Source organism: Gymnogyps californianus, chromosome Z (assembly GCF_018139145.2).
Source record: "Gymnogyps californianus isolate 813 chromosome Z, ASM1813914v2, whole genome shotgun sequence".
NCBI classification, from domain to species: domain Eukaryota; kingdom Metazoa; phylum Chordata; class Aves; order Accipitriformes; family Cathartidae; genus Gymnogyps; species Gymnogyps californianus.
In genome coordinates this window covers 75,174,223-75,199,106 of record NC_059500.1, presented here as the reverse complement: position 1 = coordinate 75,199,106, position 24,884 = coordinate 75,174,223, and the positions used below count along the sequence as shown (strand labels likewise).

General features: G+C 41.2%; 1 protein-coding gene across 3 annotated transcripts in view; it reads right to left on the bottom strand.

Annotated features, from left to right (window-relative positions):
• Positions 1 to 24,884, bottom strand: part of LOC127027121 (BDNF/NT-3 growth factors receptor-like) — a 192,164-nt gene that overhangs the window by 92,546 nt on the left and 74,734 nt on the right. The window contains exons 12-14 of one of the 3 annotated variants that reach the window (XM_050912587.1): positions 13,424 to 13,464; positions 12,856 to 12,862; positions 12,795 to 12,818 (exon numbers count right to left, since the gene is read on the bottom strand). The exons of the other annotated variants lie outside the window; for them this stretch is intronic. Coding sequence (XP_050768544.1) covers positions 12,795 to 12,818; positions 12,856 to 12,862; positions 13,424 to 13,464 — 72 coding nt within the window. The remainder of the gene's footprint in view (positions 1 to 12,794; positions 12,819 to 12,855; positions 12,863 to 13,423; positions 13,465 to 24,884) is intronic. 3 annotated transcript variants of the gene reach the window in all.

The following is a 24,884-nucleotide window of genomic DNA, read 5'->3' as shown; positions in this document are numbered from 1 at the left end:
CATGAAAGGCCAAAGCTCAACTAGAGTTGAAACTGGCCAGTGTTGTGTCAGACAACAAGAAGGGCTTTTTTTAAGTATGTTAATAGCAAGAGGAGGTCCAAGGAAAACATTGGACCAATAGTTGTTGAAGATGGTCACCTGACAAATAGGGATGAAGAAAAAGCGGAGGCATTCAATGCTTTTTTTGCCTCAGTCTTTAATAATACTGATAGACCTTGCGCTGCCCGGTGCCCTGAGTTGGAGGACCACGAGCGCGGGAACAGTGACTTTCCATTTGTGGACACTGAAATTGTAAGGGACCAGTTGTATCAGCTGAATGTTCACAAGTCCATGGGGCCTGATGGGATTCATCCCAGAGTACTGAAGGAGCTAGCGGATGTTACAGCAGGACCCCTCTCAATCAGCTACCAAAGGTCTTGGGAGTCTGGGGAGGTCCTTGCTGACTGGAAGCTAGCCAATGTTATTCCAATTTACAAGAAGGGTGTGAGGGAAGACCCAGGAAACCACAGACCTGTTAGTCTAACCTCAGTACCTGGAAAAATTATGGGGAAGATCATACTGGGTGCTATTGAAAGACATTTAAAGGACAATGCAATCATCAGGCACAGTCAACATGGGTTCACAAAGGGAAAGTCCTGTTTAACTAATCTGATATCCTTCTATGATAAGGTCACCCACCTAGTGGATGAAGGGAAGGCGGTGGATGTAGTTTTTTCTGGATTTTAGGAAGGCTTTTGATACTGTCCCTCACACCATCCTTCTGGACAAGTTGTCCAACTGTGAGATGAGCAGGTTCACAGTGCGCTGGGTGAAGAACTGGCTAAAGGGCAGAGCTCAAAGGGTTGTAGAGAATGGGGCTACATCTGGCTGGCGACTGGTCACCAGCGGTGTTCCTCAGGGCTCAATTCTAGGGCCAGTCCTGTTCAATATTTTTATCAATGATCTGGATGCAGGAGTTGAATGCACCATTAGCAAGTTTGCTGATGATACCAAACTGGGAGGTGCTGTTGACTCTCTTGAGGGACAAGAGGCCTTGCAGAGGGATCTAGATAGATTGGAGCATTGGGCAATCATGAATGGCATGAAATTTAACAAGAACAAATGCCGGATTCTGCACCTGGGACGGAGTAATGCCAGGGACAAGTATAAATTTGGGAGAGGAGTGGCTGGAGAGCAGCCCTGCAGAAAGGGATCTGGGGGTGCTGGTTGACAGCAGGCTCAATAGGAGTCAGCAGTGTGCCCTGGCAGCCAAGAGGGCAAACTGCATCCTGGGGTGCATCAAACACAGTATAACCAGCTGGTCAAAAGAGGCGATTATCCCGCTGTATTCAGCGTTGGTGTGGCCTCACCTTGAGTACTGTGTGCAGTTCTGGGCCCCACAATTTAAGAAGGATGTTAAGACACTTGAATGCGTCCAGAGGAGGGCAACAAAGCTGGTGAAAGGGCTGGAAGGCATGTCCTATGAGCAGCTAAGGACTCTGGGTTTGTCTAGTTTGGAAAAAAGGAGACGACTGAGGGACAACCTCATTGCTCTCTACAGCTTCCTGAGGAGGGGAAGTGGAGAGGGAGGTGCTGATCTCTTCTCCCTGGGATCCAGTGACAGGATGCGTGGGAATGGTTCAAAGCTGTGTCAGGGGAGGTTCAGACTTGACATTAGGAAGCATTTCTTTACCAAGAGGGTGGTCAAACCCTGGAACAGGCTTCCTAGAGAGGTGGTTGATGCCCCAAGCCTGTCAGTGTTTAAGAGGCATTTGGGCAGCGCCCTTAACAACATGCTTTAACTTTTGATCAGCCCTGAAGTGGTCAGGCAGTTGGACTAGATGATTGTTGGAGGTCCCTTCCAACTGAACTATTCTATTCTATTCTATTCTATTCTGTTCAGGGCCAAATCTTGATCTGCCTTAAGTCAATGGGTGTTCTGCTACCAGTTTCAAGAGAAGTTGAATTTGACTGTTACCAATTAAGTAACAGTGACTAATTCCTTTACATTGCATTTTCTTACTCATTTTAAACCTTGAAGCACTCCTAGTACTTCTACGTTGCAAATAGGTAAAGGCGTATTCAGAAATGAAACGTGCTAGCTTTGAGCCACTGCACATTTCCAAAAGAGTGTGGGCAATATTCCTTTTCTACAAAGCAATTGATAGGATTTAGTGTAAAAGACGCCAACAAAAACAACAAGACTTGATTAATTCATAGACAAAAATATAATATCAATACAAATGTATAGCATTTCAGAACAGCTAGGCTTCTGCATAGGGACTGTTTTAACTGGAGAGGAAGGCTCTAGGCTAGACTGATATTTACAAGATGAGTCTCTTAAGGTTATATCCACATGTAGTGATGAATATCTTAATAACTTGTAAGGAATACTAAGTTATTGTTGGAATTGGTGCTCTTGCTAGTTCTACTGCTTTATAAAATATCTTAAATTGTATTAATATACTTTTGCCATACTGTGGGTCCATGAAATTCTCAACAGGAGAATTCAAAACCGTACCACTGAAAATCCAGGTCATCACACAGAATACTAACAACACAGCCCTAAAAGTCTACTGTAATGTTAAGAAAAATGCACACTTGTAAAGTATGTTGACCTTCATGACTGTCTATGTATGTTGCAAACTCTATGAACAGATTTTGAGGAAGATTGAGGATCTGTTTCTACAGGTTGTACAAAGGTGATAGGCTTTTCCAGGCCTTTATGCTGTATTTTTACTAAGTGGCTGTGGTTAATTATTATCTCCTAGGTAATTTTCTGAAGGATGTTTGGAAGTTAGGGGTTAGAGAATTATCATCACGGTTTTGGTAGTCTAGCATTTAAAGCTACTGCATGGTTGCTACCTTCCCTTCAGATTTGCTAGGCCTTTCAGACCCTTTCTATGGATTTTTGTTTTCTTAAATCTGTAAGATTGCATACATTCTTGGAGACTAAGTCAAAGGACATACATATATATTTACACAAACATACAAATTTACGCTGCACTTAACACTGAGACAAATCATTGCAAGTGAAAGCTTTCTGGCCTTTGAGTTTGTTCCTTACCTGGTCTGGTGCAATCACAGTGAAACCAGAATGTTGTGTTTAAAGTCACTTCTGAATTTTCATTTCAGAAGTTTTTAACTGATGAACTTCTATTAAGTGTACAGCACTATGCAAAGCACAGGTAGACAATAGATCTGCTTGTATTCTTAGTTACATCAGCATGCATATTAGTTACTCTAGTAGCCAACAGCAATGTCTAAAATCAGTATGGAAAGAGAATCAGATCTAGGACCTGAGTAGTCCATAAGAGTCGACAAGTCCACAAGGGAGTCCTGCAAGTCCTATTAAAGGCATGAGAATTAATCACAATAAATACATCTTTAATCACACATTAAAGTGCTCATTGGCACAAAAAAAATCTTATCATATCTATTGCACTATAATGTAGAACCAAAAGTGACAGGGCATTCCACATACCAATAACTTACTTTTTCCCAGCCAGGATCAGTATAACTGGAACAACTTTTTTTTGGCAACTTGTTAATTTGCTGTAAATGTAGGTAAACTCTACTTCAAACTCTGCAAATTTCAGGTCAAATTCAATGAATGCTTTCCAGTGGAAAACTATCTTTGAGGCCAAATTTACAAAGACAGAAGAGTTGCTGCACTTGTACTAAATGTCCAGTGGCTAGGATGTGTATCCAAGATGTAAGAGACCAGTTTGATTTTCTTTTGAGTGCCCCAAGCACTATTGTCTAAAAAACAGGAATATTCCTCCAATTTTATGCATCTGGCTTTTTTTATTTCTTTTGCTTTTCTTATGTGTGGGTTTAATGAAGCATTCTGTGGAGACTGAAATGAAGTTTCAGGCTTACATTTTGGTGTGGAAAACAAAACAAAACAAACCAACCCAATTCATTTCTATTCATATCAGCATCTTTTGGTTCAATGTATAACCTGCACAGAAGTAACCACTAGTCATTATTTACAGAAGGAAGTAAAAAAATAAATAAATAGGGTATTGACTTTATCCACTGAAACATAGAAAGCAACCAGGTAAAGGATGTAGAAAAGAAAAGGACACAGAAATACAGAAAAATTAGGCGGGGGGAAGGTTCTTACAGGAGAAAGGTGAAACAGAGCAAGGAAAAATGACTGGAATGTAAAGATGCAGAAACTGAATAGGAATACTTTAGAAAAAATGATTCCAGGGAAACAAAAAAAAAGAAAAAGCTACAAACCCATTAAGCAGCAGGCAATCTGGACTTACTTTGTATACTAGCTCTCTGACTATTTGGAGTAATTGAGCTAATATAGCCAAAATATTGTGGGGACTGGGTAGTTAGAAAACGATTTGACATGTCTTTAACAGCCAAACTCTCAATTGGCTTCTCAGAGTTCAAAAGGAGTCAGTTAGGCAAGTTGAGGCAAAACCTGATTTTGGCTTGAGTTGCTATCAGGGCACTAGATTCTGAGTTTAATAGTTTTTTAAAAAACCACAAACACTACTGTTATGTAAGCTGCCATTCACGCTTGCAGAAGAAAGTACACTGAAGAATAAAAATAAAAACCTTAAAATAAAAGTGGACAAGAGAAAAAAGCTATCCATCTTCCCTGTACAAGGAATGACAAAACTTCATTCATCCTCTAAGGGAACATTATGTATCTATCTTTCTCAGATGCAAAGAGAACATGCTATGTAAAGTGCAAAATGAACTGTGTTATTAATATGGATCCAGCTGAGCCAACAGTGAGTTTTTTGGTTTTTTTAAATCTGACAATTGGCTTTCTGGAAATATCACAGCTGACACTATCCCATGAGCTTTGCAGTTCTGTATCTCACATACTAGATGATCTGTAACTTCCTAAGGTTTTATTCTCGTTAGGAGCTAGATAAAATGCCTTTGAGACTGATTCCTTTCAGCCTTCCTATTCATTGTATTATTACTTTTAATAATCACATGGTTCACAAAAAGAAAAACATAAGAGCAAAAAATCCATATATTTCTACATACTGAACTCATTCTGAAAGAAGAGCCTATCATAAATATCATTCTTCTTATATGTGAAGAAGCCATTTTTTCCTCTTTCAACTAGCACACAGCATAGATCTGGTTAGTTAATGGCATGATAACACCTAATGCATTTCGTTGCCAGATTTGGAAGCATCACTGGTATGGGGATAGTCAAATATCCATGGGCTCAATTTCTGCCAGTCCCAAACAATCTCCATCACACCTCTTCTCACAGGCCATATCCCCTATGAGCCTCCATCCAAGTCATTCAGGAAGGAAAATGGTCTTCTTATGAACTTTTTCATAAAGTGAGAAAGTAAATTTTAGTTGTCTGAGATCCTTTTTACTCCAAAAAGATATGAAACAATATATTCCTATGATTTGTACATAAATTGGAGGTCTACAGGTGAACTTTCTTGGTCATTACAAATCTCATCTAAACTCTTCCAGAGAAGATAAGTTTCCTGTAACAATGACTTAAGTGAATTCAGAATTAAATCTTCATATACTCACATTATCCTCTCCAAATATGTTTCTAAATGTCTGAAGACTTGCATAAATTCAGAGATCATATATGTAAACCCAAACATTCAAGGGAAAGCACAAACAAAATAAATGTTGAGCAATTAAAAGTTCCTAAGATGTTAAGCCTCATTATGCTTTTTTTCTTCACCAAGTACATATGGTTTATCCTAAGCAGAGTGTTACTTGGGGCTTTGATCCAAACAGAGTATTCTGAAACAAAAATCAGCTTGCATTTTTACTTTTTCCAACTTGGAGGCAATCAAGTATAACATGACATGTATCTCTAGTCCTTTTAAATGAACAGTGTTTTATATGGAGAAAGCTCAAACCTCTGAGTAAAAGGGAGGAAAGTAAAGAAAAGAAAGATGTAGTTGCATTACCTAAAAAGATATTCTTATCAATTTTGTCAGTTTCTAATTTCAAGTAGAAAATTAAATTAAATAATTCATTCCTAGTTTTAGTTGCTTAAACCACTGCTTCAAAGAGCAGTGCTGGCTAATGCTGCAGCAAAATGAGGACAAAATGTCACCTCACATTTATTTTTAAAACTCTAATGATAAAAATAAATGTTATTTTTTACCTAAAGATACAAGCATGGATAGAAGACAAACAAATGAAAACCTAAGAGTTAAACACAGAGACTTGGACACACTCTGACTTATTAAGAGGCCAGGAATTCCTGAACATTTTGGATCTGTATTTCACATTAGTCCTTTCCAGATCAGATTTTCCAATGACTGAATTTATTTAGTAATTGGAGAAATTAAGACCAGAAGAGGTAAAACAATCTATCCTATGAAGTTGTACATGAAATAGAGTCTTGACCCTCTTACTTTCTCTAGCTACTTGCAATACTAATAAGGCAGTACACAATACAATGATATTAACCTGAGGACTAATTAGAGTAAATCCAAACTTAGAGTTTATGCTCTTATTTATAATTCTTCAGTAATTGCAGTATTTTAAAAACATTTCTTTTCCACTATCACTAGTATTTATTCTAATGTTTAAATTTATGCTCCACAGATATGGATACAGAGTTTATAATTTTATGGATGCTGCCACCTGTATGAGATTTCCAAATGGGCTTAATAAAATTGGAGCCATTAACATTAGTGTTGCAAGCAGCATTCAATCTATTTAATGGTTTGGTTCATTGATCTACAAGTTCATATAACTAGGAAGAGGGTCAAATAGAATTATATGTACTTTAGTAAAGGATCCTATAAAGCTCTTCTCAGTGTAAAATGAGTTAAGACCAAGACATAGTAAAACTTGACCTCTCTACTCAGCATTTCAGAGGCCAAAAATATTTTGGGTTAACAGTCCCCTAACCTGCCAACAATGATCATTTAATATCTTAATCTGGTTTTCCTTCATCTGATTTGTTTTGTTTTGTTTTATTTCCTGGTATGATACGTTGGAAGATGTGCTTGTTTTCCAAGCAGGCAGCAGAAACTGAAACATTTGTGCTCAGCATTCTTAAGGAGAATATACTGCACCTTTCTCAAGGAGAGTCATTACCCTCATGTCTTCCAGCACCATATCCAGCAGATGTTTCCTTTCACAGTACTGCTGCTGATGCTGTACTTGTTCTGCTTGCTAGTGATTAATGAGTCAAGGACATTAAAACCTGAAGCTCAAACCACCAGCTGTCAGAACTAGTGAGTGCACAGCTTCTAATTCAGGGACAGGTTAAAGTAAAAAAAGAGAGTACGAATAAGCAACTGCTCAGACTCAGAAATAGAAACTTTGCAGAAACAGCAGCTCCCCATAGAACCACAGAAAATCCACATTAATAGAAACCCAGTTCACAGGAAAGGCTGTAACAATTACTATCTGCACACACATTTTAAAACCTGGACGTCTGTAAGTTATTCCACACTTCATTTGCATGAAGCATGGTATGCCTAAGAGATCAATCAGTATTTCAAGGAATGTTTTCTCAAAGCTTTCTGCAAGTCCTTGAAAAGTTAAAAAAAAAGGCTGTTTACCTTATGACATCCCTAGTATTTGTGTTTAATACACTCATCAGTATGCATGTAAAATATAGAAATGCTACTACACAGATGCACTTCTGACAAATGTCAGTTTACAGCCAAAGAAAAGATCAGAGCACATGAAGGACGGAACATAATTATGTCTCATCCTTTTGAAAAACAGAATCACTGTCAACTTGGAAACTGTTCTGTCTCTCTCTACCCAAATATTGAAGCCAACTCTATCATGAATTTATCTTGCTTAATTCCAAAGATCAATAGATATTCCACATTTTCAATATATGGCCTTTTTGACTAGAACTGGGAAGTCAAGTTATACATAGAAATTAGGGAAATTATGTTGCTTATTCTAGTATACTAAGATTTATGGAAATATATGATATATGTTAATTTATAATGAGATTATTCTGCTTACTGTTGCCTTACAACAATATTAATTCCTTTGATCATTACAGGCCTCATAGTTGTTACTGAACAGTTTTCCAGCTTCCTTTCTATGACATTTTATCTTGAGTCTGTGAAGGCTGAATACTTCTTACAAGATGCATATGCTAATCACTTCATCTAGGAAAACAATTCTTTTATTTTTTTACTTAGAATAGAATAGAATAGAATAGTTCAGTTGGAAGGGACCTCCAATGATCATCTAGTCCAACTGCCTGACCACTTCAGGGCTGACCAAAAGTTAAAGAAGCATGTTATTAAGGGCATTGCCCAAATGCCTCTTAAACACTGACAGGCTTAGGGCATCGACCACCTCTCTAGGAAGCCTGTTCCAGGGTTTGACTACCCTCTTAGTAAAGAAATGCATCCTAATGTCAAGTCTGAACCTCCCCTGATGCAGCTTTGAACCATTCCCACACATCTTGTCACTGGATCCCAGGGAGAAGAGATCAGTACCTCCCTTTCCACTTCCCTTCCTTCAGGAAGCTGTAGAGAGCAATGAGGTCGCCCCTCAGCCTCCTTTTCTCCAGACTAGACAAACCCAGAGTCCTTAGCTGCTCCTCATAGGACATGCCTTCCAGCCCTTTCACCAGTTTTGTTGCCCTCCTCTGGACGCATTCAAGTGTCTTAACATCCTTTTTAAATTGTGGGGCCCAGAACTGCACACAATACTTAATACTTCATTAATCTCAACTATTTCCTTTTACAGCCATTACTATTCAAGCACTTCCAGCTGGAAATTAATGATCTTCCTTAAAAAGCTGATCTGTGTTGGATAAATGCTATTGAGAAGTAGTGTGAACAGTGACTAGGATAATGGGCTGAGAGTAAGTGACCAAAAGTCAAATCCAAGCTATCCCAGTCACTGATTTGCTCTATGAACACAACTACAACATTTCTGTGCGTCTTTTCTTCCTTCCTCCTGTGCAGACTTTAAGCCCCCAGGCCCAGAGCTCATTGCCATATTTTGATACAATCTTGGTTCAGGTGTTTCACCCTGCAAATTCTCTCCTGGTTGAATAATAAAAAAATAGGTTCGGAACAAAAAAATAAAATATCCTCCCCAAAAAATGTTATTTATCTCTTACCACAAATCCTACTGTCACAGCACAGGGAAGAAACAAACCTACAGTTGCCTTTCACTGAACCTTATCCAAATAAGTCCTCCTCCACAACACCACATGGGCTTTGAGAGAAGAGAAGGATGAGGCAGAGGATGTCTCCTTATGAACCTCATGGTCAGGATTTACACTGCTAAAAAGCCATCCCAAAGTCTGTGTCCCGGTTTCAGCTGGGACAGAGTTAATTCTCTTCTTAGTAGCTGGTACAGTGCTGGGTTTTGGATTTAGTGTGAGAAAATGTTGATACACTGATGTTTTAGTTGTTGCTAAGTAGCGCTTATCTTAAGGATTTTTTTCAGTTTCCCATGCTCTGCCAGCAAGCAGGTGTACAAGAAGCTGGGAGGGAGCATAGCCAGGACAGCTGACCTGAACTAGCCAAAGGGGTATTCCATACCATGGACCATCATGCCCAGTATATAAACTGGGGGGAGTTGGCCGGGAGGGGCGGATCGCGGCTCTGGCATCGGTCAGCGGGTGGTGAGCAATTGCATTGTGCATCACTGGTTTGGGGTTTTTTCCCTTTTTTTTCCCTCTTCTTTTTTTGTTATATTCCTTTTCATTACTATTATTATTATTATTATATTTCATTATTATTATTGTTAGTATTATATTTTACTTTAGTTATTAAACCATTCTTATCTCAACCCACGAGTTTTACCTTCTTTCCCGATTCTCCTCCCCATCCCACTGGGAGCAGGGAAGGGAGTGAGGGAGCGGCTGCATGGTGCTTAGCTGCTGGCTGGGGTTAAACCATGACAGTCTGGCACATGTTTTGCAGGCAGCCTGGGGTATATACATTCAGGTCCTGCACCTCTTCAAAGGCTCCAGGGACTTTCATCTCTTCCCAAATACTGCAGTATCTTGGAATCACTCCAAAGACACTGTGAATGCCCCTGTGATTCTTCCAAAACACAGAAGATGATGGATAATATTTTTAAGGAAAAATATTGCACAGCTCAGTACTGAATAAAGTAGTCTGAGTCTCCTGAAGCACAGCTACTTGTAGCCAAAGGAAAAAGAATGCACGCTTACTCCAGTTTAGCCTTGGTTTGCTTCATTCTGTTCTCAGTTTCATAGACACACGGGCACAAAATGGTTCTCCATTCAAAGGAGCAATCTTCAAAGGGTAAAGAAAGGAATGGAGAAGGAGAATGGTATTACAAGCATGTTTTGGGGAAAAGGGAAGCTCCCACTCTTTATATTTATAAATACTACCTCTTACAGCACCTTTTTGACAAAACTAAACACATACTATATCTAACAGGCTAATTATATCTAAAGTACAGCCGAAAAGCCCCATCTGAAGGCTCAGTGACTTCCTTATGGGAGAAAATAAACAGTTTTACTAAATAATACAATGTCTTTATAAACTTAAATAATATGAAATCAATTAGAGACATGACTCTATAATGGATACCATGTTTAGTTTCTTATTGCCATAATTGCCAGGGGGCACTATTAGCAAGTAAGTGAATAAGACTATTTTCTTCTTTGAAACTCTGTTCCTGCAACTGGAGCTGCTGGGTTTCTCATCCACATGTTCTGGCACACTGTATGCTATATGTCCTATTCAGATCCTATTTGTCTGCTACCACTGGTGCACCATGAACATAACTTTCCGAGCTGTGTGAAGAGCATTAGAAATAACCTTTCCCTATTTCCATACGTGTTAGCTAAGCTCCAACTGAAGGAACTGACTCCCAAAGGTATTTCCATCACATAACTTTGTAGGGACAGAACCAGGAAAGGAATGGAGCTATTGCTCAGTTATTCCTGTAGCATTGCAGAGCTATGCCTCCTGAATTTCTCTGTTTCCACAGAAAGAGTGGTCTTGTAGCCTTGGAGTGATGAAAGTACTGCTTAAGAAATCCAGCATCTTCAGCCTTCACAGTCATTACAAATCCCCCTGCCTTTTCAACAAACAGCCAAATAGATATGCCTTCAGTCAGGCAACTAAAATGACTGCCTACCTTTGAGCTCCAGGGACCAAACAGCTCCCAGCCTGCAACAACCAGGGAGGAAGAGTTTCTGCAGGTCCAGAATCCCTGGAACCTGTCAGTGCTTCAGCCACGATGCTGCAGGCATTGGTCAAGGTGGTGCTCTGGCTACATGTGCTACTGCCACTGCAGAAAGAATTGGCAACGGGGCTCAGACCTGCCCTCCTTTCATGAGATGGGATTCCCATCTCCTCCCCTTTCCCCAACTTCCTCCTAGAAAATAGACTTAGACTTACTTGGAGCAAGGGTGGTGCAAACTAGAGCTTGAATAACTTTACCAAAGAGTAATCACGTGGATTCAGGTGTGGAACAGACATGCTACAAGACCCAAATAGCAGTTAACAAGCCAAAAGTTCTCTAGAGTAAATGGGATGTACCAGACTAGTTGCTTTAGGGCCCTACCACTAAGCTAAAGACTTCCAAGAAAAGGAGGCTCAGGGCACATCTATGTCAGTGAATAAAAAAAGGCCAGAACACAGGCTTGAGCAAGGGCATATCATCTTCTATTTTTTTTTTCACATTTATTTCATCTATATTTAATTGCAGTGCCATTTTGGCCTAAGATAAATAGCACTCTCCCAGACAATGCCCCAGTATGGTTCAAAGGAGAGCATGGGTCAGGAATTATTTGCAATACACAGTATGGATGAGGCCACCTTGTTTGAGGGAAGAAGAGAGTTTTAAACATATGGGCATGATCTATACCTTTCCCTCAGGGCCAGAGAATGTACCCTATTAGTATATCTGTAGCCTCAAATGCTGCTGTGCTTTGCCCCAGAAGCAAGTGAAATGATACAGTATTTGCAAACCACACATTATGCCTACTCTCCAGGGAGAGTGCTTAACAGATAATACAGAATTTAATTATTTTGGATTACTTAAAGTACAATGGAATGGAAGGAGTGAGTCAGTTATGTGAAATGTATACTAACATTGCAACTGGTTAAATAGTTTTCAAAATAATTGTACTAATTTTGTTAATGTAGGACAGAAAAGCCTAGTATTTGGCTACTTTAATTATTTAGGCTTGATGTTGTAAATCAATATTGATAAAACAGAAAGCAATTTTTTACATTCTCTCTGAAAAATATATTAATCAATAGGTACTTGAGAGCTTTTGTGATTTTAGTCCTATCAGGACTAGAAAAGAAGATGATGATTGAAAACATGTAAGCAAACATAAAAAGAAAAAAAATCTCCAAAACACTACTCTAAAGACACTAGTCTAAACATGATATCTGGGACTTTTCCCCAGATATACAGTTGGGTTTGCTTATAACAAATGGATACTTACCAAGTCCTGCTAAACAAAATATTTCTAATGAGCAAAACAAGACAAGTTACCTTCTCATAATATTATTTAGTCCATCCCAATTTATCAAAATTTCAATAGAATACCATCTTTTTCAAGCCCTGTTCAAACCCCTGACATTCACACAAAAATAATTTCCCAGATTCATAAGGGAACCTAAAATTCATTATTCATAATTTTGACTGCATATGTTTTATCGACCAAAAAGTATGCATGTATGCATGTATGTGTGTGCGTATATATATCCTGGAAATAAAAATCAAAATAAGTGTAGTATTTTAAGATGACATCTGTTCTAAGAAGAAATAATTCTGTAAATTCACCAGGTATATATGAAAACAATAAAGCCTTTGCTCTTTATAGGCTAGGAGTCTGAATAGCTTTATCATCTCACCTTCATTACTGCAGTCTTGCAATGTGTTGTGGGTTAACCCCAATAGGCAGGTAAGTACCACACAACCACTTGCTCACTGCTCCCCAGTGGGATGGGGAAGAGAATTGGAAGGGTAAAAGTGAGAAAACTCGTGGGTTGACATAAAGACAGTTTAATAGGGAAAGCAAAAGCTGCACGCACAAGCAAAGCAAAATAAGGAATTCATTCACTACTTCCCATCAGCAGGCAGGTGTTTAGGGCCATCTCCAGGAAAGCAGGGCTCCATCATGTGTAACGGTTACTTGGGAAGACAGACGCCATAACTGAACGTCCCCCCTTCCTCCTTCTTTCTCTTAGCTTTTATTGCTGAGCAGACGTCATATGGTATGGAATATCCCTTTAGTCAGTTGGGGTCAGCTGTCCCGGCTGTGTTCCCTCCCAACTTCTTGTGCATCCCCAGCCTACTTACTGGCAGGGCAGCGTGAGAAACAGAAAAGGCTTTGATGCTGTGTAAGCACTGCTCAGCAATAGCTAAAACATGGGAGTATTATCAACACTGTTTCCAGCACAAATCCAAAACATAGCACCATATGAGCTACTATGAAGAAAATGAACTCTATCCCAGCTAAAACCAGTACACAATGAAAGACATTTTGATCTACCAGACCAACTCCTTTTACTTCACCATGAACTGGAATGGAATGCATTACCATTACTGAAATGTCAAGGGTTTGGTTTGCAATTGTCAATTCTACTCTTTTTTATATTTATATTTCTTTACCAATTGCTTTAATTTTCATCCTACTCTGCAGAAGAGAAAGCATTCTGGTACTTCTAGACTGTTCCCAGTTCACATTTTTCACAGTTAATCTATATGCCACAAGGAGGGCTATCACTATTAACTGATATTTTTTGGACTGAATTCTACTAGATACATTCTGTACATGTGTTTTAGAGAAATAGAAAGCCAATACAGTGTAAAAATATTTCTGAAACAATTCATACTATTATTCTTTATAATCAGTAGTGAATATATATTCTTTAGTCACTGGCCAAATTCTTCTTGGTGTAGATCCTTGGCCTGCAAAGACTAATTTAATAGCTCCTATTCAATGAAGTCAAGGGTCAGTCCTTAGTCATATTGCATGGTGCATTTTTTTACTTAGGTTTTACAGTTTTTCTCTAGGGTTTTTGCTTTTGTTTGGGATCATATGCAGAACGAAAAACTGATTCATTAACATCATTAACAGTCAGTAATTCACTGCATTAAAGAAGCCTCAGATGACTAGGGCCCACTCAGGTGGTATTCTCCTCGATCCTGCCTGTAAGGGGAAAGGGAGTGAGGAAGAGGGCACTAACATGGCAAGTCAATAATTAGCTGTGGAGCTGGTGTCGACGACAGTGTTTTGGTTTCTATGACCATGGGACCCTGTTTGCAGATCAGCGTCTGCTTGGGAGAGATGGGATCCACCTCGGTAAGCAGGGCAAAGGTATCTTTGCCAGTAGGACAGCTGACCTGGTAAGGAGGGCTTTAAACTAGAAATAACGAGGGAGGGAGAGAGTTACTATCAGTTCTGTGAGGGATTGACAGACAGGGTTGATGGGTAAAGGGCCTGGAGTGATGTGACTGAAAGGGAATGCAAAATCAACAACAGAGCTTAAGCGGGGTCACCTCTGGCATTTGCATGTAAGCAGGGAAGTGCCTACAAGGCACCATTATGGAGAAATCCCCCAAACCCTCTCCAGGAACTCAACATGCTTGGGTGCCTCTCTAAAGTGCCTGTACAGTAATGCACACAGTATAGGGAATAAACATGATGAGTTAGAGATCTGTGTGCAGTTGCATGACTATGATCTTGCTGAGATCAAGAAGATGTGGTGAGATGGATCCCATGACTGGAGTGTTGCATTGGAGGAATGCAGCTCTTTAGGAAGGACAGGCTGGGAAGACGAGGAGGGGGAGTTGACCTTTATGTGAGAGAGCAGCTGGAGTATATGGAGTTCTGCCTGGGAATGGATGAGGAGCCAACTGAGAGCTTATGGGTTAGGATTAAAGAGAGGACAGGTAAAGGTGACATTATAGTGGGTGTCTGTTATAGGCTGCCTGACCAGGATGAGGCCCTCCACAGCCAGCTAGAAGCAGACTCACATTCACAGGCCCTGGTCCTCATGGGGGTCTCCAACCACCCTGATATCTCCTGGAGGGACAACATAGCAAGGCAGAAGCAATCCAGGAGGTTCCTGGAGAGCATCAATGACCACTTCCTGACCCAAGTGATAGAGAAGCCAATGAGAAGAGGTGTTCTGCTGGACCTCATACTCAAACAAGGATCTGCTTGGAAGAGTTCCATGGGATAGGGCCCTGGAGGGAAGGGGGGGGCCCAAGAAAGCTCGTTGATATTCAAGGATCACCTCCTCCAAACTCAAGAGTGGTCCATCTCAACAAGCAGGAAGTCAGGCAAAAATGTCAGGAGGCCTGCGTGGATGAATAAGGAGCTCCTGGCCAAACTCAAACACAAAAAGGAAGTACACAGAAGGTGGAAGCAGGGGCAGGTAACCTGGGAGGAATACAGAGCCGTTGTCCAAGCATGCAGAGAGGCAGTCAGGAAAGCCAAAGTCTACTTGGAGTTGAATCTGGCAAGGGATGTCGAAGACAACAAGAAGGGCTTCTATAAGTACATAGGAGACAAAAGGAAGACTAGGGAAAATGTAGTTCCACTGCTGAATGAGATGGGGCACCTGGTTTTACAGGACATGGAAAAAAGGCTGAGGTATGGAACGCCTTCTTTGCCTTAGTCTTTACTAGCAAGACTGGCCTTCAGGAATCCCAGGCCCCTGTTCCAGGGGGAAAGGCTGGAGTAAGGAAGATGTACCCTTGGTGGAAGAGGATCAGGTTAGAAAATAAGAATACTTGAGCAACCTGGACATGGGCTGTGATGGGATGCACCTGTAGGGATGGTTCACGGACTCTGGTGCGGGTAAAACCAAAGGGCTTTATTGTTTACAAATTTGTGCTTATATAGATTCATTAGCTGTCCACGCGCTCAGGCTTGTTCCATGATTAGTTAATACTTTCTGTTCATGCGCCGCGGCTAAGCTTCTGATTGGTGCTGTCAAGCAAGACACACGTCTTCTGGCTTCGGTCCCATATCTGTGTTCCAAGTTATTTCAGTCTTCAGCTTCTTTTCTGCGCACCTGCTTTATCATTTATTTACTCCCTTATTCTATGTCTTTCAAGGCTATGTCTAATTGTTCAAGGCTGCTCGCAACACTCCCTGAGGATTCCCACATGCACCCACAAGTGCTGAGGGAGATGGCTGATGTCATTGCGAGGCCACTCTTGATAATCTTTGATCGATCACGGTGACTGGGAGAAGTGCCCAAGGACTGGAGGAAAGCAAATGTCACTCCTATCTTCAAGAAGGGCAAGGAGGAGGACCCAGGTGTTGTGGTTTAACCCCAGCCGGCAGCTAAGCACCACGCAGCTGCTCGCTCACTCCCCCTCCCACCCAGTGGGATGGGGGAGAGAATCAGGGAAAAAAAACCTCGTGAGTTGAGATAAAGACAGTTTAATAGGACAGAAAGGAATGAAAAACAATGATAATGATAATAATAATATGACAATAGCAATACTAAAAGAATTAAACTATACAAAGCAAGTGGTGCACAATGCAATTGCTCACCACTCGTTGACCAATGCCCAGTTAGTTCCCGAGCCGCGATCCCCCCTCCCAGTTAACTCCCCCCAGTTTATATACTGGGCATGATGTCATATGGTATGGAATAGCTCTTTGGCCAGTTTGGGTCAGCTGTCCTGGCTGTGTCCCCTCCCAGCTTCTTGTGCCCCTCCAGCCTTCTTGCTGGCTGGGCACGAGAAGCTGAAAAATCCTTGACTTAGTATAAACACTACTTAGCTACAACTAAAAACATCAGTGTGTTATCAACATTCTTTTCCTACTAAATCCAAAACACAGCACTATACCAGCTACTAGAAAGAAAATTAACTCTGTCCTAGCCGAAACCAGGACACCAGGGAACTACAATCTGGCCAGCCTCACCTCGATCCCTTGGAAGGTGATGGAGCAACTAATCCTGGAAACCATTTCCAGGCACATGAAGGACAAGAAGGCCATCAGGAGTAGTCAGCGTGGCTTCACCAAGGGGAAGTCATGCTTGACCAACTTGATAACCTTCTATGATGAAATGACTGACTTTCTTTGACTGATTAAGGATTATGACCCACAGCAAATTTGAATCCATTGTGTTCACAGGCATGATTAACTGTGTTTATAATGTTCTACAGTAAAGCTGACCTCCAGGAGCTTGTTTCTGAAATTATTATGAAAACTCAGAATTCTGTCAAGACTTCAGACTTTTACATTGTCTGGATATTCCTACAAAACAAGAGAAGGAAGAGATGATGCCTTAAATTTTATTTGCTATTTTTCAGCCAACATACAGATTATACTGGATCAACTTTTTTAGCTACAACAAATACATACAGTTCACTCCATCCAAGTCAACAGATCTTAAATATCACTTTTACAGTACAGAATTTAGATTTTAAAAAGCAGATCCTTTTTAGCAATGTGACGCCTACGTGAAAATTGAACCACGTAAGGAGAGGCAGCCTTGTTTGCAACTTGTCAAACTATCAAATCTGTATTTTAGTAGCCTATTCAGAAAGGAAATGCTTGGCTGAGAGAATACTCTAATGAGATTCCAAACAAAAGTATAATTAAGGTATTCTTCTGTATTTGTGTGTGACTGCTTATGTTATTTCTCAAAACAGGAAAGCTATTTTACAGGGATGAACGTTTCACCCCCATTAGTGAAGCATTGTTTCTTTTCCTGCAATTAAAATACTGAATCTGGGACTCACCTTAGGATTTACAATATAACTTCAGGAAGTGAGGATAATTATTCAGTACGGGACAAGTTTACTTAGTCTACACTGAACCAGTTTCCAAATAAGGAAAAAATAATAATTAACTATCATTATTTTTTAATGTACTTTTTGCTTGCTGTTCTCGAAAACAAATTGCAAAAATACAGTAAGAAGGATCATCACCCATAAAGTGGAAACATCCTCTCTCTCACATAGAAACTCAATTTTTTCAAACTCAACTCAATTTTACAAATCTTGCAGAATCAAATATCTGAAATGCCAATGCATTGTACCATTGTTTCATATATGAACACACTTTCCTGTCCATAATACATCCACAGGATTACCGGGGATGTGAAGGGAGGGGAAAAGCCCCTTTCATGACTGCCAGTCAGTGTGATATGAAGACATGCATCAGTACAGCTCCCATGTATTTGGATCAGGGCCAAGCCTTCTCCCGTAATAATATGCCTTTATGTCCAAGCCTGACTGTGCTAAGAGTTATTGATGACAACCTCGATTAAACTAGTAATTAAATCCTCCAAAAATACTCATATGGTTGGGGGAAGGGTTATGAGAAGGACAGAGACCAAGCATCAGTTGTGACCTTAAAAGAAAACTTTTGATTGGATTTTGTCTTGTGAAAGGAAGGACTGGAAACAGAAACCAGCTGTCCTGAATAATTAATGAACTCCCATAGCATTCTCCTAATTCCAATTTTATATGTATCCAAGTGAATATTTCTTCAGGCTTCCTCAAAACTAGCACATTTACAAACTATTCATAAAAAGAAACTGCAAATGCACTTAAAACAACATGAAGTACAGCTAGGAGACAACTCAAAAGGTATTCCTTTTTGTGTACTTTAGACTATGTAATACATAATTACATGTATATACATATTTATATATATATAATAAACATATACTGTTGTATTGGGTTTGCATGGCAAGGTTTTGGTAGTGGGGGGCTACAGGGGTGGCTTCTGTGAGAAGCTGCTAGAAGCTTCCCCTGTGTCTGATAGAGCCAATGCCAGCCGGCTCTAAGACGGACCTGCCGCTGGCCAAGGCCGAGCCAATCAGCAACGGTGGTAGCGCCTCTGTGATAACATATTGTCCTGGTTTTGGCAGGGACAGAGTTAACTCTCTTCTTAGTAGCTGGTACAGTGCTGGGTTTTGGATTTAGTGTGAGAATGATGTTGATAACACTCTGATGTTTTAGTTGTTGCTAAGTAGGGCTTATCTTAAGCCAAGGACTTTTCAGTTTCCCATGCTCTGCCAGCAAGCAGGTGTGCAAGAAGCTGGGAGGGAGCATAGCCAGGACAGCTGACCCAAACTAGCCAAAGGGATATTCCATACCACAGAACATCATGCTCAGTATATAAACAGGGGGGAGTTGGCCGGGAGGGGTGGATTGCTGCTCGGGCATCGGTCAGAGGGTGGTGAGCAATTGCATTGTGCATCACTTGTATTTTCTTGGGTTTTATTTCTCTCATTTTTTTGTTATATTCCTTTTCATGACAATTATTATTAGTAATATATTTTTATTATTCTTAGTTAGTATTGTATTTTATTTTACTTTAGTTATTAAACTGCTCTTATCTCAATCCACAAGTTTTACTTTTTTTTTTCCCGATTCTCCTCCCCATCCCACTGGGAGGGGGGAGGGGTGAGCAGTTGCATGGTGCTTAGTTGCTGGCTGGGGTTAAACCACAACACATATTTAAGAAGGGGAAAAAGTTACTGTACGGCAGCAATTGCAGCCAGAGAGAGGAGTGGGAATATGTGAAACAACCCTGCAGACACCAAGGTCAGGGAAGAAGGAGGGGGAGGAGGTGCTCCAGGAACGGGAGCAGAGATTCCCCTGCAGCCCATGGAGAAGACCATGGTGAGGCAGGTTGTCCCCCTGCAGCCCATGTAGGTTAATGGTGGAGCAGATATCCACCTGCAGCCCATGGAGGACCCCACGCCGGAGCAGGTGGATGCCCGAAGGAGGCTGTGACCCCATGGGAAGCCCGTGCTGGAGCAGGCTCCTGGCAGGACCTGTGGACCCATGGAGAGAGGAGCCCATGCTGAAGCAGGTTTGCTGGCAGGACTTGTGACCCCACGGGGGACCCACGCTGGAGCAGTCTGTTCCTGAAGGACTGCACTCCATGGTAGGGACCCATGCTGGAGCAGTTCGTGAAGAACTGTAGCCCATGGGAAGGACTCATGTTGGAGAAGTTCGTGGAGGACTGTCTCCCATGGGAGGAACCCCACGCTGGAGCAGGGGAAGAGTGTGAGGAGTCTTCCCCCTGAGGAAGAAGGAGCAGCAGAGACAACGTGTGATGAACTGACCACAACCCCCATTTCCCATCCCTCTGTGCCACTCTGGGGGGGGAGGAGGTAAAGAAAATTGGGAGTACAGTTAAGCCCAGGAAGAAGGGAGGGGTGGGGGGAAGGTGTTTTTAAGATTTGGTTTTATTTCTCATTATCCTGCTCTGATTTGACTAGTAATAAACTAATTTTTTTTCCCCAAGTTGAGTCTGTTTTGCCCATGACGGTAATTGCTGAGTGATCTCCCTGTCCTTATCTCGACCCATGAGCCTTTTGTTATATTTTCTCCCCCTGTCCAGTTGAGGAGGGGGAGTGATAGAGCGGCTTTGGTGGGCACTTTGCATCCAGCCAGGGTCAACCCACCACAACTGTTTATTACTGCAAGCAACCAAAGGATGCCTGTGCCACTATGTAGGCTTTCATTAGTACCCGCTGATGTAGAATGGGATTTTCCAGTCTTTGGATCTTTCCTAGGGCTGAAAGGCCTTTGAGCACACTTTCTATCAAGAATATCCTTTTAGCCCTAAAAAAGGAGAAGTTTTTTTTAAAAAAGAAGCTCTTCACAGAATGGAATGAAATAAATTTATGTAAACAGTGATAATATATATGGCAGGAAAAATCCAAGTAACTCCTGTTTTGTGTTGCTTAAGCACTAAAGGGGTGTAGATGGGTAAAATGTGGAGCAGAAAGGCGTATGATAATATTCTCCTAATTTATCTTGCATTTCACTATATCCTCCTTCCAGATGAGTTTTCCCTCCTCAATAGATTCTTCATTTTTTCTTCTAAAGTCTCCTTTCCTACAAATTATCCCCAATAGCTTTCTTTTAGGTAGGCCCAGCTACTATGCTACTTACTGCAATACAAGGAAAGCCTCCTCTTTCCATCTTGGCTCATCTAGCAGTCCTACTGCAAATCACTCCCTATCTATTAACTTAATTCTACAGATAAGCCAGAATTTAGGCTACAGAACTGCTTTTCTGATTTCAAAAAGCCTTTAGTAAACAAATCAACCATGTTAAGTGACTGGACAAATTATTAAGCCAAGAATTTTTTAAAAATGTGATCAAACCAAGAGAACTTGAAGAAACCCATCAAACAGCCAAATAATCATCGATTGTAGACATTTCCTCTGAGAGATACTGTTCAACAGAGAAAGGTTGTATTGGGTTTGCGTGGCAAGGTTTTGGTAGCGGGGGGGCTACAGGGGTGGCTTCTGTGAGAAGATGCCAGAAGCTTCCCCCAAGTCCGATAAAGCCAATGCCAGCCGGCTCCAAGATGGACCCACTGCTGGCCAAAACTGAGCCAATCAGTGATGGTGGTAGCGCCTCTGGGATAACATATTTAAGAAAGGGAGAAAAAAACCTGCTGCAAAACAGCAGCTGGAAGAGAGGAGTGAGAATATGTGAAACAACCCTGCAGACACCAAGGTCAGGGAAGAAGGAGGGGGAGGAGGTGCTCCAGGAACGGGAGCAGAGATTCCCCTGCAGCCTGTAGTGAAGACCATGGTGAGGCAGGCTGTCCCCCTGCAGCCCATGGAGGTTAATGGTGGAGCAGATATCCACCTGCAGCCCATGGAGGACCCCACACTGGAGCAGGTGGATGCACCCGAAGGAGGCTGTGAACCCGTGGGAAGCCCGTGCTGGAGCAAGCTCCTGACAGGACCTGGGACCTCATGGAGAGAGGAGCCCACGCTGAAGCAGGTTTGCTGGCAGGACTTGTGACCCCATGGGGGACCCACACTGGAGCAGTCTGTTCCTGAAGGACTGCACCCCATGGAAGGGACCCATGCTGGAGCAGTTCGTGAAGAACTGCAGCCCGTGGGAAGGACCCACATTGGAAACGTTCGTGGAGGACTGTCTCCCGTGGGAGGGACCCCACACTGGAGCAGGGGAAGAGTGTGAGGAGTCCTCCCCCTGAGGAGGAAGCAGCAGCAGAAACAACGTGTGATGAACTGACCGCAACTCCCATTCCTCATCCCCTTCACTGCTTGGGGGGCAGGAGGTAGAGAAATCGGGAGTTAAGTTGAGCCCGGGAAGAAGGGAGGGATGGGGGGAAGGTGTTTTTAAGATTTGGTTTTATTTCTCATTACCCTACTCTGATTTGATTGACAATAAATTAAATTAATTTTTTTTCCCCAAGTCGAGTCTGTTTTGCCCGTGATGGTAATTGCTGAGTGATCTCTCCCTGTCTTTATATTGACCCATGAGCCTTTCATTATATTTTCTCTCCCCCTGTCCAGCTGAGGAGGGGGAGTGATAGAGCGGCTTGGTGGGCACCTGGCATCCAGCCAAGGTCAACCCACTACAGAGGTATACAAACAAGGTGCAAATACAAAAAGATTTTTCAGTTCACCATCTGCTACAGGAAGGAATAAACGCAGCAACTTCTGCCCCACATTGCCACACTGGCAGAAGTCTCTAGGTTGTATCTGCATAAATGAATGCTCAGTGATATCAAAGATAGTAAGTATGTGTTTGTGTGTGTAAGAAATGGGCTATTTTAAAAATGTTCATGTGATTAGTTTCCCTTCTAATTGCCTCTATCATTACCAATATTTCCACTTTCTCGAGATTAGAAATCTTCCTTAGAAATGACTGCTTTAGTAACAGATACTTCTAACACCCTCTTTTTCAAGGACAATATAGTAAGAATGACAAAAGTGAGAATTACTACTACTAATATCAAATTCAGGTTTTTCTATATTGATAGGATATCAAAAAACACTAGAGTAACACTGCTACTTCTAAATGTAATGATTTGTGAATTCATGTAGTAAACTAAAATGTTAACCATTATCTTATACAAAGTACACAGGTGATTAAAAATTCTATCCTGCAAATTCTCAGTCAAAAAGAGATTATCCCTTTTGGCCTAAACTCTGAAATATAACAGTTCTGCTCATCATGGATATTTATATATTTGTACCCTAGTGAAAAAACATCTAAAAAAGATTAAAACATAGGTAAGGAACAAGCAAGCTAGGGAATGATAAGGACATTCATTTAAGAAAGAGAGAAAGATGAGCTATTACAGTGACAGACTACACATCAAAGAAAATCTGAAAACCTACACTATAAAACCAGAAACTGATGCATCTTAAATGTTAGTACAAAATTGCAGTAAGACCGCACAATAAGTTTCACAAGATTCTGGGGATGGACAATTTTACATCAGAAAAATTATATGGTGCTATAAGGACAGAGAAGAATAATTCATAATGTTCTTATTCAGTTTACATTTTCCCCCTACATTTATCTGATTCATAAGATACAAGTAATGAACAACGAGGTGTTTCAGTATCATCAACTGGACAGTGTCTAAATGCAGTATCCACTGGTCTGTAAGAACTGAGAATTAATTGTTTCTGAAAAAACAAAAAAGAAGATTCCAAAATCAAAAGACCATTATTAAAATATCTTGTTCCCTTTACATTTCAAAGACACCACAAATCTTCCCACTTCTGGTTACGTAGTTTTGTTCAGTCCCATGGCTCTTGTATAGATTCTATATGAAATCAAGGAGGAATAAAATGCAGTGGGGCACTCCTCTGTAAAAACAGTTTACAATCTTGGCTATAACTACTAGAGCTACCTAAAGTCAGAGAGGACCTGTAATGATTTTTAAAAAATGAGCTGCATATAACCCTATACATTAGTCTAATACAGATGGGATAGCAGTGTGGTACCTAAATTTACAGACCAGGGGCAAAATTATCCTCTTCCATGCATGCTACAAATATCATATCTGTGGAGTTGATCACAGTGCTTGTTATGTACTGACCTGGAGCTCCTGTTCCCATCAGTGGCGTTTCCAGTGCTGAAAAAGCCATATGATGCTGCAGCCAGATTAGGGCAAAGAAGTTTGCTCTCACTGCTGTCTGAACCCTGCAGTACCCAGCACCACAACACAGCTCGCCATTCTTCTGATTTAACGAAGCTGATCCACAGTTCTAATCAGCTGTTTCTACATATACAATTATTTGCACATGGTGGGTGGGAGAGCCCTCATTTTTTGCTTCAGTCATGATTTTAGTTGTACATATTACACACACAGAAAGTCACTGTATTCCTTGAGACATCCATGTTTCACTATTATGAGAAAGGCTGGCTGCTACCCACATTTGTTACTGTATTCTTAGATATGTTTACATTGAGTCTTGTGACCAGATGTGAACAGCACAGGTTAGATTAAGTAAACCTTTGCCAACAGAGCTGTCCTGGCTAGGAGCCAGACTGTCACTGCACTGTTTACAGAGCTTTGCAGAATAAACTTTCTCATCTCCCTGCCTTTTGATCCTGCAGTGGCTATGGCACAACTCAGTTCCTGGCCCTGCCTGTCTGATTTTCAGTGCCACTGGTCTGAATCCAAGCTGCAGTTTAATTTTTTTTTTCGGGGGAGGTGGTGGTTAACTGATCACAGGCATGCAGGAACTCATGACTACATGGACACACTGAGGGGGACAGCAAAAGATAGGCGAGAGCAAGGCACTCTTACTAGCTAAAGAGCAGGAAATCTGTCACAACAGATCTTCCCCTGGTCCCATGATAACATCTGATATTATTTTGAAACATACATACCGTCTTGCATCACATTTCACACTAACAAACCAACTTCATAGCCATATAATTCCACTGACTGCAAGAGCTTGATTGGCAGCAGTTAGAGAGGAGAAAAATCCTCCCAATCTTATGCTGTGTAACAGCTCAAAGCAACTCCTGACACCAGTTAGACAGTTCTAGTGACTGGCCTAGGTCTGGCAACCTTTGCAAGATACCTGTAAAGGATGCAATCCCAATACTAGCCTGAGCTGGAACAAACTCTTATACTGTTATGCTGGGACACATCATCTGGCCTTTCTCTGACTTAAGAGTTCATCAGAGCTGATATTCTCTACTGCTCTCGATCT